This window comes from Microtus oregoni, unplaced genomic scaffold (assembly GCF_018167655.1).
Source record: "Microtus oregoni isolate MIOR12 unplaced genomic scaffold, Mior012 000025F_ref0000491, whole genome shotgun sequence".
Lineage (NCBI taxonomy): Eukaryota > Metazoa > Chordata > Mammalia > Rodentia > Cricetidae > Microtus > Microtus oregoni.
Window position 1 is genome coordinate 7,069,792 of NW_024543084.1, and position 15,138 is coordinate 7,084,929.

Genomic DNA, 15,138 nt, shown 5'->3' on the forward strand with positions numbered 1-15,138 from the left:
TCCAAGCACTAGACTATACTCAGGTGGCGATGCTCAGAAAGACCCTGTGCATAGAACTGGATTTAAAAAAAAATACTCCACCCCTCAGCAAGGATTATAAGATTTTCAAAATAGCAAACTCAGACCCATGGGTTTGCGTGGGCACTATAAATGAAAAGGCCCTAAGATGACCTCTCCTGATAGCTCTCTCTGGATCAATCTACATTTGGACAGCATTGACTGTAGGGAAAGTTCTGATGACTTCTGAATTCCTCTGTGTAACTAAACTTCATAACTAGCTGCTCACATCCCAAGACTACATAAATTAGTGAATTATTAGCTGATTACAACAGTAAATAATCATTTCCCTGATGCAATAATTCCTGTCCTAGCTAGTTTTATGTCAACTTAATATAAGTTGCTGAAATGGCATTCAAATGAAAGTATAGAATCCAGTGTCTCAAACTCTTAATTTTAATTGCTCCAACAATATTATCTGTATACTTTTCTGGTTGCAATACTTGTATCTCATAAAAATTCAACACATGTTTATTAAACACTTCCAACAAGTAACACACTCAGATTAATGCCCCATGACCAGATACATACCTACCTTTTTTCTATTGCCTCTGCCCTTGCCCTCACAAACCATTTTAATCCAACTACTAAAATTTTCTAAGTTTTGTCTTGCCATCAGTCCCCCTTCCCAAACATTTCCCTTCTGTCTATTATACCCCTGTCACATCAACAATGAGACCCAAATAATCTTCCATGTGTGAGCTTACATGTCACTTCCACATTTGTGAGAGTCACTCGTGGACAAACAATCTTTGTACACAGGTATTTGTATAGAATTTTTTATGAGCAAGATATTTCTGTCAATGATTAAGAGCATACAGATAAAATAAGAGTTGCCATATTTAATCTTAGCAGTAAAACTACTGCCAAACATTGCAATTGAACTTTTTGGCTCTTTCTGATGAGACTTCTGTCTTCAGATCTGTATTTCCTGTTAGTTGCTGCATCAATTTAGAAAACTGTAAAAACAATTAAAAATTTTCTAAAGATAAAACAAACATGTGACTCTCAGCAGAAATGATGATCACTGTTTAACTTTTTTCTACTAAGCAATCATCTGCTTTTAAAGACAAAATAAATTTTGAAACAATGCCATGAAATATTATTATGTGCAATTAGTATATCGACAAATATTTGATTCTGTTATTCTTTTTTTTTGTTATTCTTCATTTCATTTTTTCTCCCTTAATCTGCTGTTATAGCTTTGTAATGAAGCACTGGAAATATTACTCTCAGGAAAGCTGTAGCATTTGTCATCAATAAAGCATTACATGTGTCCAGTAGGCTCATGACTGTATGGATGATATTCTAGAAAATTCTCTCTTCAGAGAGAATGTTTTTCAATATATATTTACAAGCTGACCAGCTGAGTGTGTGTGTGTGTGTGTGTGTGTGTGTGTGTGTGTGTGTGTGTGTGTGTGTGGTTTCTGCTAAGCAAGTTGTCATTTGGTTTTAACTGCAAGGAATGGGACAGGATTATTAAAGTAATCCAATATGTCAGTTATATACAAGCAACAAAAATGAGGCTACAGAACACGTTTCATTATCGGTTCCATTTTTCAGCTATAAAATGATCTCCAAGTCACCTTTAGGTTTTACAACAGTGACCAGTGTAGATCTCTTGCCTTAAACAAGGACACCCAGTAAAATAATTAGTTGCTAGCTATATAAATTCAATCATTATAGTGCTGTAATCAAACTCATCAAGCAAACCACTTGTTCTTCCCTACCTTGTACTTAGCAATGATTATCACAATGAAAGAAAATGACTAAGTGCTTCTTGGGTGTCCAAGAAGCCCGATACAGCTTCCTCCAAAAGTTATATGCTCCGATCTTTGTTAATTTATCCGTTGTAGCATGTGCTATATTCCTTAATTTTTAAAAAGTAAAAACAAACATTTTGTTACATACAAGGAAACATATAGTTCATTGATATTTTTCCTGTAGGGTCAGGATTTTCTTCTTTTATACATAAAGGAATACAAATTATTGGTGTGCTGTATATAATTATGAGCCATACGGATTCCTTTTTAATGGCAGGTAATCTATGCAGTATATTGTGTGCTGCATTGTTACAGCAGTATTTTGAAGTAAGGTAATATAAACTGTAAATATAATTGTTCGATGCAAATACAGACACCTGAAACCTTGAGGCCATTGCAGTCATTGATGGGTAAGGCCACATACTTCATGAGCTTCTCAACCTGAGTTTGATCCCATCACATGAAGGTGGAAAAAGACCACCAAGTCCATAAAATTGCCCAGACCTCACTGTGAGCATCATAGTAGTCTTACCTTCCCATTAATAGTAAATTAAGTAAAATTTCAAAAAGAAAGCATTTTTTATAATACCTCTTTGATATACTAGCTGAAGGGACAATTCTTTTATTCTGTTTTCTCTTAGATATTGACACTAATGTGTCCAATGACAGTTAAGAGTATTAGTTAGATTTGTTGCCTATTAGCAGATTTCTTAGACCCTTGTAAATACACTGGCAAATTTGAAATATACTTCTTTATTTAGAACAATTTCCATTCATTAACAAATAACACTGAACTATCAAACCTATCTAGAACTTTAAAAGATGATAATGATAATCATGGCCAAAGTCTGTCTGTTTCTGAACCTGGGAAAGTATATTCCAAACTCTTCATCATTCTTTGCATGTGTAAAGAGGAAAGACAAGACCTGATAAGGTCATTTCTTCTAAAACTGCATTTGAAAGCCAGGAATTCAGAACACAATGAGCAACAGGCCATGTGTATGTCACAATAATAGCTTCTCATTAGCTTTTCACAAGAAAATTTATCCATAATCTCATCATATTCTCATTAGTAGCTAGAAACCTATCAATACAGAATTTCTATTTAGTCACAGAGGAATATAATTTCTTTATCTAGTCACTAATTCATTCACTTTCAACTATCCACTGGAACATCTTTAATTTCTTTCTCTCTCTGAATAAAGTTGATATTAACTGTCCAGCTCTGCTCAGTCCTTTCTACCATCCTGTCCATGTTTCTTTGATTGGGATGGCTATGTCTTTAATGTTTCTATCACTAGTCTTGTAAAAAAAATTATACTTGTAAAGCCTACAATGGTCATCTCCTCCTCAGCACTGAGTTGCAACTCACAAGTCCACTATAGCACGTTTCACAGTTGTGAAAGGCCAGAAAATTGGTGTGACTTCTGCTAGAACAGACAAACTGTTTGTCCTTTTTAGTAATAAACTTCCAGGGCTGAGAGCACAATCTTAGGCACCCAGAATAATATATTTGGAAAGTGTGTTGAATAGGTGATTACAAAGTGGCGGATGCTTATTTTTGAAGGGGATTCAAGTTCTCCTTTCTCCTCTGCACTGTGCCCTCCCCCTGCTTAGCCAAGTACCTACAGATAGATTTGACTTATCCAAGCTCACTGTCCATCTCACAAGCCCCTTCAAATCTTTAAAGAGCTATTTGATTTTCTGAGTCGTTGTCATTTTTTTCTGCTAAGCAAAAGCCACAACAGCAGAACAGTTTTGTAAAAGGTGTTAGGAAAATGACATGATTTCCTGTTTCTGTCCAGCTCTTCTGACCGTTGATCTTACTCCATCTGACTGAGCTCGTTTTCCTCGGGCTCTTCTATTCATTCTTCATTCAGCACACTTATTTTGATTATTGTGTATATACAGTTGCAAATGGTTATGCTCACATATGCCTTCTTACAATAGACAGGCTCTATTGGCACACTTCACCATTCATATTCGTCCAGGGATTTTAAAGCTAGCGTATGAGTGCCATAAGCATTCTTGTGATCTTAGATATGGACAAAAATAAATGAATCAATAAATTAACTCTGTCAAAACAATATGCTTGGCATCTATTTGTGTATTTTTCTAGACTTCCTATTTTGTTAAACAGGAAATGTTAATTCTAGTGTTTTCCTGCTAAGTCAGAACACAGATGTTTAAAACCGTCGGGCTTAAAAGGCTCAAATGGTTTGTTTTAGAGATCCAAGCCTCACGATAATTCCGAATGAAAACATTTTTCTTCAGGATTTTCTCTACCTAAGCAGAATATCAGCATTAACAGCAGTTAAGTCGTCTTGCTAGCAGAGACTCTTCAGCTAAAGGGATGAAAGTGGTACTAGCATTCAAGCGCTTCCAGCAAAGGCGTCAGTTTAACTTGACCATAAAAAAAGCAGGCACACCAAAGTTGGGGAGCATTCTAAACTTTATACATCTAATATTCCTCCAAACAATCAATGTAATGGCTAACCACAAATATCGGAGTAACTGTCCTATGTGAGACAAGCTGAGTAGGGATCACAATGATTCATTTAGATCCTGGAATACACAGTGAATGGTGAGGGAACCATGAGGAAATTCCAGGCCTGGAGCTGATGAGTATCAGTGTTGGACCTCACTGCTTATGAGAGGTGCATCTTACTGCTAGAAGTTAACAGTGGAGGAAATTGAGCACAGTGGAGGAAAGTGAGCAGAGCACATTGAAACACTTCATGTCTTTCAACTTCTGTGTTCACTAAAATAATTCCAAAGTAAAATGACTATTAAAAATATATAGCAGATAGAGTTGAAAAAATTTTAAAGGATGTTTTCAGAAAAATGTTCCTTTTTGTTTATAAATTATTTCTATAATTTGTGACAGTTCTCACATCTGCTACTATAAAATTCATTGCAATTTTCCTGCCTCTAAGAAAAATGCATTTAATTATCAGTGAAATTCAACTTCAGCTTGTTAAGATGAACGACTTGAGCCTGTCAGCTACTCTCTCCACCACCACGACAAAAGGAACTGAAATGAAATAGTCTTATTACCCTACCTGCTTTTCTCTGACTGCTTCAATTAATTGATGACAATTTTGAGCACTTATTAATCTTTTTGGATTCTTTTGTAAGGAGCAGAAAAGGGTAATATGATATCATTGTATATAACTAATGTGTGTGATTATTGAGATTGATTCATCCAAATCAAACATAAATTATGTAAGCTTTGATGAATGTGTTGTAAACAGAGAATGCTCAAACAGATAAAGATCAACACTTGCTCCTTCTTCTCCTTTATAAAATTCAGTCCTGTGCTTAGAGGTAAGTGTTTTTGCATGATTGTTGTAATAGACAAAAAACAGGGATGATACCAATACTGGTATGAGAGCCCCAGCAAGTAGAGAAAGTGGGCAAAGGGACACAGACATGTATTTTAGGTAACAATGAACAACTTTGCTTTGATGGGAAATTTTACCAAATTAAGAGAAATGTACTGTGTTCACCTAGAATATTTTATCATAGAAACAGTTCAGGATTGGAGGTAACTACCCTGATGCAGGTCCTCCTGCTGAACTCATTTGTTTAGAATCAAAGATAAGATACGAAACGAATTGTTCTTCAGGTTCTAATTGTGTCTTGGATCCTTTTTTTTCATTTGATAGTGGCTGACTGCTTAAAATACTGAAAGTGTAAAGTTTAATATGAAGCTGCTTCACAGCTTCAATTCAGGGCACCGTTTTTCATTGTCTAGAAGTTAGTTGAGGTGTATAGACTTTGGGTAAGCAGTTAATTTTACTGTGTGATGCTTTATTTGTACATTTTTATACCAAATTTTATAAAAAAAATGTTTTTAGGAAATCCATAACCACATTTTGTCAGCAAAGGGAGTTTCTATGTGTCTCGAATCTAGGTGTGACTTCACTGCTAGCGAGACTACAAATATGAGAAAATGATTGATCTCCTTGGTTGAGAAGGTGGATTTCTACTGAGCTGTTAATTTATCACATTGCAGCGAACACCGTGTTCAATTACTCATTAGTCAGTTCTTTGGAGGCTCACAAATTTGTATAATTCTTTAGAGACCGTGTTCAGTAGAAGTCCTGAGATTCTGCCTTTGGACATGGGAGAAACATTGGTTATTAAAAGGGCTTTTGCTAAGGATTGCTCTCTAACCATTCTTCTCTTTGTCTCAAAATAAAAATGAGACACAAATGAGAAAATGTGGAGTTCAGCTCATAGAACAATGGAAGAGGGAATAAGATGCATGGTCGGTAAATAGTTCTTTTCCCCACCATATCATGTGGCTTCTCTGTGTAAAAGGTTGTGTGCTTATAACTCGAGCGTTGTTGTGGTTTGTTTGTCTAGTCTGTCTTCCCTCATAAGATTTTTCTGAGGGTAAGCATGAACTTTAGAAACTTAGATTTATGTAACCGTCTAGCTGATCTGCTAGAATCACCAACAAAAGTGAACTTTCTCAGTGATGAAACCATGTAGTCATGGCCAATAACAAAAGGAAGACGCACACGTTATACCAGAGAAAAAAGAAGTCTGGAAAGTTTCATCAGCATTTCAAGATGATGAGAAATGTATTTCTAGTTTTAATTACACTAGAAAATCATTACTGAACTCCTTGTTGAGATTTGTGCATAGCTTCAGAAATCAGCATTGTGCAAACAACTCAGTGAAATTGTACAGTTTTTATCAACTTGGTTAATGATATTGCCAGAGCAGATTAGAGATGACAGTCTGTGGAAACAGATAAATGGATGAGAGATAAGAAGATATTTTATACACAAATGGTACTTCTATATATAATGTAAGCACTTCCTATATAAGAAACTTGCAGTCAGGATACAGGAAGGAAATGTTATAGTTGTGCTACTGGCTAAATATTATTTTATATAACCCAGACATCACATCAAGGACTCCTTCGGTATGTTTCTAAAGGAAGAAGAGTGTGTGAGAAAGATTATTTTAGGAACAGAATTTTATTTTAAATCTCACATGGACTATCTTTTCTCAAGAGTTAGTGAATCTTTATATAAATAATTTCATCTAATTTATTTGTTTGGTAGACTTAAATTTGTTTCTGTTTCCTCACTTATATTTCTTAAGGGATCACATATGTTTGGATGAAATTCTGTTATATCTTTTATAATTTCTTTGAAAATATATCTTACATAATATCAGGAAATGGCCATTTGCTTTTATTAGTAAGTTTGGTGGTTTGAATACAAATGCCTCCCATAGGCTCATATATTTGAATACCTAGTCATTAAGGAGTTCTACTATTAGAAGGTATGTCTTTGTTGAGGAAGTATGTCACCAGGGATTTCACAATGCCAGACCAGGTGGCGCTGTTTCTCTCTTTCTCTCTCTCTCCTGCCTATCAATCCAGATGTAAAATTCTATGTTCCTTCTTCAGTACCACATCCATATGTGTACTGCCTTACTTCTCTCCACAATAGTAATGAACTAAACCTCTGAATTGTAAACCAACCCCAATGAAAGGTTTTCCTTTATAAGAGTTGCAGTGGTCTTGGTGTCTCTTCAGAGCAATAGAACACCAAGACAACGAGTAACCTCAGACTTACCACATCAGTGGTCATAGCAGAAAGGGGAGGGTCTCATAAGAGGCTGAGGTTAACTGCATGTCCTAATTCATTAGAATTAAGTAAGATTGGAAGACACTTGCCACTGAAGTAGGCTCAATATTTAGGGGTTCTCAAAAAAAAACAAAAAAAACAAAACTGGTAGGGAGGATAAACAAAGCATTGATTGAAGAGACATATTCTAAGCAGAAAAAGTTCAGAAAAACATGTAACATGCAATAAACACTTAAAGAAAGAAAAGAGAAACGATTTATGGTAGCAAAGACTGCAAAAAGGTATAAATTGGTAGAAGGTTATAAAATTCAGAGGCTGCTGAGTTTGATCAGTGAGTACAGATGCTTGCCACAAAGCCTGATTTAATCCTTCAGTTCAGTCCCCTAATAACTACATGGTAGAAAGAGAGAACCAACTCCTGGGAGCTGCCCTCTGACCTCCAAATACAAACACACACACACACACACACACACACACACACACACACATGCACACAAAGACACACACAATAAATGTAATTAAACTTTAAATGGCTTAATATGATTAATATAGTTCAAATGAAATTTTTTTTCATTGGGTTGACAATATTTCCCCACGAGGTGAAACCATCTAACAAGAACTTCTAAACCAGGCATGAGAGACCATCTTCTGAAATGTTAGGATCATCGAAAAAAAAATCCCAAAACATTATAGACTATTGCTAGAGCCCTTGGTTGCTCCTCCAAAGGCAGAAGGTATGTCCTGAGGCTGAAAACACCATGCCCTTCAGACAGCTGGAACTAAGCCAAATGCCTCCTCCCTGAGGACCAACTCTCATAGTACCAGAAGGTGCCATGCCAACTTCCAAAAGAGGGAGGCAACCAACAGTCTTGCCCATGGAACATAACAAATGTCAGCACAGCATGATAACTCAGGCTGCAGTAGGGACACACATATCTTGGTAATAACCAACAGCTCGTGAATTGGCCACAAGACCCACTAAACAGGAGGGAAACCTAGCCAACTACCCAGGGCTAGTGAAGTCATCTTCCTGGAGAAAAACCTACAACCTCCACTTTAGCAAAGCAGCATAATCCCTAACTACATTCTAAACATGTGTCCTTACAACCACAAAGAAGTGTAGTCCTTACCTCTCATCAAGAAATATTCTCTTTGCACCAGAAAGAGACCACTACAGAAAACCACAGCCAATCAAGTACAGAATTGTGCAGTCCAGGCCCAGTAGATACCACTGAAAAACAACTCCTACTTCTAAGGCTCAGAAATAGTTGTAGGAACAGAAATAATGTAGAAGTCAGTGGATCAGTGAGTTTGCTATGATTTTGTGTCTCTTAGTAATGTCAGAATCTATACCCATAAAATCTCTCCAGCAAGACTGCCTAAACTGAACTGAGCATGAGATGAACACAGACCACAAGAGTAGACATAGTAAAGGGGGTGGAGAGAAGCCCAGAAGGCCTCATTCCCACTAAAGGAAGTATAAGAAAGGAAGGAACGAAGAGAGTGAGAGAAACACCATATAGTCAGCCATGCAACATACAAACGAGTAATAATATGCATAATAAGCAAGCTCAGTATCTGTATGTGTGTGTGTGTGTGCAAGCATGTGCACATGTGTGTACATGTAACAAAATTAATGAAAAAATGGGCCAGGAATTTGAAAGAGCAAGGAGGGGTATATGAGATGGTTTGGAAGTAAGAAAGGGAAGGGAGAAATGTGTGTGCAGGGTCACGGAGGAAGGCATTAGAATCCCTGGATCTGGAGTTAATGACATCTGTTGGACACCTGACATGGTTTCTGACAAATGGGTTTAGATCCTCTGCAATAAGTACCTTTAACCACTGACCTATCTCTCCATCCCTATTATTTTAAAAAGAAGAATGTAAGTACAAAATGCACCTTACAAGGGCAATCAGAAGGAATATGACCTATGGGAGAGAGGAAGGCAAACAGGTGTGGGGTAAGACATTTTGAAGTTGCGCCAAGTCAAGTCTAGATCAGAAGCAAAGTAAGAGTTTATGTCTAGGGGATGAACAGCAAACAGCAGCTGTATCTGACATATTTCCCAAGCAAGGCCAAGTTCACAAAGTTGGTACACAGCTGAAAGTAGGTAGCAACAGGAGAGAACCTGCAGGAGGGAAGCTGGGCTTCTTATCTGCTCGTGTGAACTTGATCTCCCTGGGGCTCAAGATGTAATATTTAACACAAATTTTTCAGTCCTTCAGAAACTAAGTAAGCTCTGTGTCTATTACCTTTGATTTGTATATATTATAACCAGGAATGTTCAAAATTAGAAAGCTATAGTTATAATATCATTCATATATATACTAAATATGTCATCTATTATACCACAGGGATAGAAGCAGTGACACCATGTACAGTGGCACATGCCTGTATTTATAACACTTGAAGGGGCAAAGGCAGGAAGTCTCATGATTCTGAGGCCAACATGGATAAAACTGGAAATACCCTCTATCAAAATAAATCAGAACCAAGAGCTAAAGAACTGAACTACAGCTGAGTTTTTTTCCAGCACATCATTCTTTTTTATTATTGACTTTTATTGAGCTCTACATTTTTCTCTGTTCCCCTCCCTGCCTTTCCCTTCAGTTGAGTGTTAATTTGCTTGCTCACCATGTATAAGACAGTGGGCCCTGGCTTCCCTAACAAGCCATGCTAAACGACCCATCCTGAACACACCAACTAAAGAGACAAATACTAGTGGGGAAACAAAGCAGAAGAGCAACATGTATTCAGGGTGGCCACTTTTGGAAGAATGAAAAATAAACAGATCTCCCCTTACCCCCATCCCCAAGATAAGGACTCTCTGAGCATGACGAACAATGAGGGTTGATGAGAAGCCAAGGACAATGGCACGGGGTTTTGAACCTACGTAATGTGCTGGCTTTGTGGGAGCCTAGCCAGTTTGGATGTTCACCTTCCTAGATATGGACAGAGGGGGGAGGACCTAGGACTTACCACAGGGCAGGGAACCCTGACTGCTCTTTGGACTGGAGAGGGAGGGGGAGAGGGATGGGAGGAGGGGGAGAAGGGTGGGAGGAGGGGGAGGGAAATGGGAGGCTGGGAGGAGGTGGAAACTTGTTTTTTTTTCTTCCTTTTCTCAATAAAATATATATAAATAAACAGATCTACAGATCCCTCCAAGTCTCTTTGGTATACTCTGACAATAGGGTTTAAGTTTAAAGGAAAAAGCAAGAAGGGTGTGTACAGCTAAGCAGTCCTGGTCAAGATGTGACCCTGCGCGTCACTCTTTTTTTCTGAAGCAAGGTAATGTGCTGTCAGAACTGTGTGAAATCTCTTCCTGGAAGACAAGCTCATCCTATGTCTGGCACCAGGCGTCAGTCTTTTCCCTCCCCTAATGTATGATTACTAGGGAAATTCCGATTCATCTGGGACTTTAAAAAAGTTTCTTAGCCAAATGGAGTGGCCCAAGTATCTTTCTCTGCAATAGCTCCACCTCTGGCGTGATGGGTCTAGAAGTTATTGATTCAGCACGTGCCTGCACAAACACCTATGATGCTGATGGATGTGAGTTCTCATAAAAGTAAAAATATGTGTTATACCAAATTACCCTTAATCTAACTATAGTACTTTCAGTGATAAGGAAGAAATTTTGAAGGAAAAAGGGAAAGGTAAAACTCCACAGTTTTGAAACTTTGGATCCCTACCCCACAGTGATTCTGGTACTATAGATGTTAAGACATGTCTGACTAGGTTCTTCTAAAATTTAAACTTCCAAAGTTTTGTGACCATTAAGAAACATCACAGCTTCAAACTAAATCTGTGATATTTTTAGTCTGTGCTGTCCCTATTCTCTTCTGAAATTTTATTGAAAATAATCTGAAGTGAATTTTGCCAGCTGCGTTGGAAGGTTGCATGGGGTGGAGAAGCAGTGTATGCTTCCAGCCTCCCTTTGTTCCTTCTCTTCATCATGCTGACAGTTTTCTCTGGAATCATTACAATAGTGGTGTTGTATCACTAAGATAAGAGGCTACCCATATATCCACCAGGAGCCTCTGTTCCCCACTCTATAACATCATACACGTCATAACCTTGTCCCTCAAAATCCACACTGACCTACCTAAATGATGTTGGGAATTCATGAGGATCTCTACTACTTAAACAATACAAAGAGAAATCAAATCTAAATAAAAATGTTGTCTCAGTGGCTATGGTTTGAACCAAAATACTTTGGAAGCTATGAAACAGATATAGAGGTCTTTCTTAGGAATCCTTCATTGGAGTATGGTTTTATTATAATACAATATATTAAGCTATATAGTCTCTTAATCATTATATACCCTTTCATATCATTTTTTGTTAATGTAGGCAACTAAATATATAATTGTGTTTTTCATCTAAAATTTCCATGGAAAACTGAATACCAATCATTATTTTTGTTACATATTTTGAGATGGAATTTTAATGAAGTCTATGAAATTATATGTATTGTCTTTGAATAATGCATTGCCATAATCTTTCAAAATATATTTAAAAGATTTATTAATATTATACACTTACATGGTCTTATAGCTCCTTGATAGAAATTTTGGGTATTTATATACTCATTTGACTAAAAGAACTAATATTCACAAATTTAACAGTTTATCACATGAGGGCCAAAAATCCGCTCCTTGAGCCAATCTGCAGATTAAATGCTGAGGATAGGGAGACCATAGCAACATCGAAGCTGCAGGACTTTGTTTTAACCTCAACATTTTAAAACTTTTCTCACCAGTTTCCAGTGTCTGAATTAAATGCTCTTTGTCCTTCTATTGATGAACATACCTGCATGTGAACTGATCCCTGGAATCCAAATTATCTCATTTCTCTTTTCCTTATCAATCTATGCTTATAGTCAAAGCCTATCCCAAAGTACATTTATCTTTCTTCTTTCCCCACAGCTGTTTTGTGACAGTGAAGAAGTAATACACACTACGGAGGGTGTGGACTGGGAAGACAGAGATGTTCCAGGAGCATTGGTTGGAAATGTGGTACACACACGGGTTACCAGTCCTCTGCGCCTGTTTGTTAAGCAACCTCCGGGTCCAAAGCCTGCATATACAGACAGCATGGAAAACTTTTGGGATTGGCTGGCCAACATCACGGAGATTCAGGAACCACTGGCAAGAACTAAAAGACGGCCAATAGTGAAAACAGGAAAATTTAAGAAAATGTTTGGCTGGGGTGACTTCCATTCTAACATTAAGACCGTTAAACTTAACCTGCTCATCACAGGGAAAATTGTCGATCATGGAAATGGAACGTTCAGTGTTTATTTCCGACACAATTCAACAGGCCTGGGCAATGTTTCAGTGAGCTTGGTACCTCCTTCTAAAATAGTGGAATTTGAGGTATCCCCCCAGTCTACCTTGGAGACCAAGGAATCCAAAGCTTTCAACTGCCGTATTGAGTATGAAAAAACAGATCGGGCAAAGAAGACCGCTCTGTGCAATTTCGACCCTTCCAAGATCTGCTACCAGGAGCAGACACAGAGCCACGTGTCCTGGTTATGTTCCAAACCCTTTAAGGTTATCTGCATTTACATTGCTTTTTACAGCGTTGATTATAAACTTGTGCAAAAGGTTTGTCCTGACTACAATTACCACAGTGAGACACCATACTTATCTTCTGGATGACTCTTTTCTCAGTAGTAGAAATGAAATATTCGTGTCAATTTACCTAAAACACCCAAGAAACCGCCCCAGCTCTCCATGGAAAAATATCCTTTTTATTTCTGACAGTGGACCACCATTCCTTGTCCAGTTTTCAAATTAAAAGAATATATTCAAATATGGAGTGCATTTGTTTCGGTGATAAGTACCTTTATCAAAAAAGTCAAACTGATTGTGAAACCGTCATTTTCATGGGAGATGGTAACTGTCTGGAAACGCTGCTTCTCTGTAAGAAGCATCCGTGGTAGCCATGTGTGAAGCAAGGAACCGAATTGTGCATGTGATAAGCATCGCTCTTCACATGAGCCTGCTGTTGAAATGTTTTGGAAGGTTTCCTTAGAAAGAGTAGGTTCAGCGGAGTAACCGAAAAGGTGGTATTTAAGAGAAGAATTGTGCTTCTGGTGTCAAACCCTTCTCTAAATCTCCCGTCTCTTCATAGTGGTGCCAGTTTTAATGGCTATGGCTTCACAAGAGAATGAAACCCATTACCATGTGGGCAGTTGAGTAGAATGTGGTCAAAGCACTTTGCCCTTATATTTCTGTTTGAGTTGTAGTGTACCATACCATTTGGGTAGTAGAAAAGCAAATGTGGGTCTAAATCTGCTCAACAAGAATGAAGATGACAATGTTTTCAAACACTTTCATGCCGGGAGGTTGTTTTTTAAAGTTCTACACACATCAAAGTTTAGGACTTCATTCCCTTCATTTGGTAATCCAATTTTATATACATTTATGGAACAATTCTGAAATCGAAAGGAAGTGTTTTTGGGCAGAGCATTCCAGTCATTGGCTCATTATTTGTAGCCCCTCAGATTAGGTTTTCTTTTGTGAGTTTAAGTAATCAGTAAAATGAGAATAAGAAATCTGTGTGGAAATATGAGTTATATTTGGATATTTCTAAATGTTAAGTGCTGATACCTACAATGTTCACATACCCGAGCTTTAGAAATTACTTTACTCTCAGTGTCCTCTTCTTCTAGAAGAGTTGGGTGCCATCTTTATGATGTAACTTGACATTATGTGAGAAGAGGCAAAAGGATGAAGGCTTTCAGGGCTCCAGATGTGTGATTACTCTCCCTGTAGTGGATGTTAACTTCTTTCTCACTTCTAATCTGTACAAAATCAATTGAATGAAATACTCAAAGAGGGTTCACGGAAGGTAAGTCCTAACCAACAAATATGCTCTTGTCACACTGGTCAGAAAGGCAGCAGCTCTGTTCTCTATTTCACATTTCTTTCTGTTCTTTTCCTGGTGATATCTGCAGTGTCTTATTTTTGCTTTTTGTACAAGTTGTGCTTGGTTTAGTATGTGGTTGTCCATGCTTGAAGTTTCTCCTTTGAGTTCATTGGGGTGCTTTGGTAAATTTGTGGTTGGTGAGTAATATTTTGAGACATCTTTTTTGTGCTCATCCAGAAACATGAGTAAAATACTATTTATTGTAAAATATGTGGGTAATATATACTTAGGATTTTCTGTGTACAAATGAAGTATGTGTGCATTTTTATGTAAATAAAATTATTTGCTAGTTCTGCACAGGACTCTAGGTGTTTGCTTGTTTTTTAAAGAAGTTTCCTTGGTTTTTTTTTTCCCTCACAGTTTTATTATTCTGGTATGTGTGTGTGTAATATCATTTAACTATTGAGATTTTCTTGTGTACATGTTAAGTAGGACAGGCTGGCTAAGAAGATTATAGAATAAATGGTAACTAGTGTAAAGTAGATAGAAGATAGTCTGACATCAAGTGAAAAATCCTGTAGGTGCAGCTGCTGTTCTTATTGTGTTATTCAAAACATAAAATTAAATTTTGAGATATCTGATGTTCAAATGCTAAGGGGTATAAACATTTTTATGCAAAGAAATAAATTGTAAGTCAATTTATGCAGTTCTTCAATTCAAGCAGGATTTGTGATTTTTTTTTCAAGTTTTCCACAGGCATATTTTTAAAGTAGTGTAGAACATATGCCACATCTATTTCTAAGTCATAACTTCACTTCAAACTACATAATCA

At 37.3% G+C, this 15,138-nt stretch overlaps 1 protein-coding gene across 1 annotated transcript in view; it reads left to right on the top strand.

Annotated features, from left to right (window-relative positions):
- The window catches only part of Nxph2 (neurexophilin 2), a 110,794-nt gene extending 96,147 nt beyond the window's left edge, over positions 1-14,647 (top strand). Inside the window, exon 2 of the mRNA XM_041674879.1 lies at positions 12,359-14,647. Coding sequence (XP_041530813.1) covers positions 12,359-13,093 — 735 coding nt within the window. The 3' untranslated portion in view covers positions 13,094-14,647. The remainder of the gene's footprint in view (positions 1-12,358) is intronic.
- Positions 14,648-15,138: the final 491 nt, after the last annotated feature.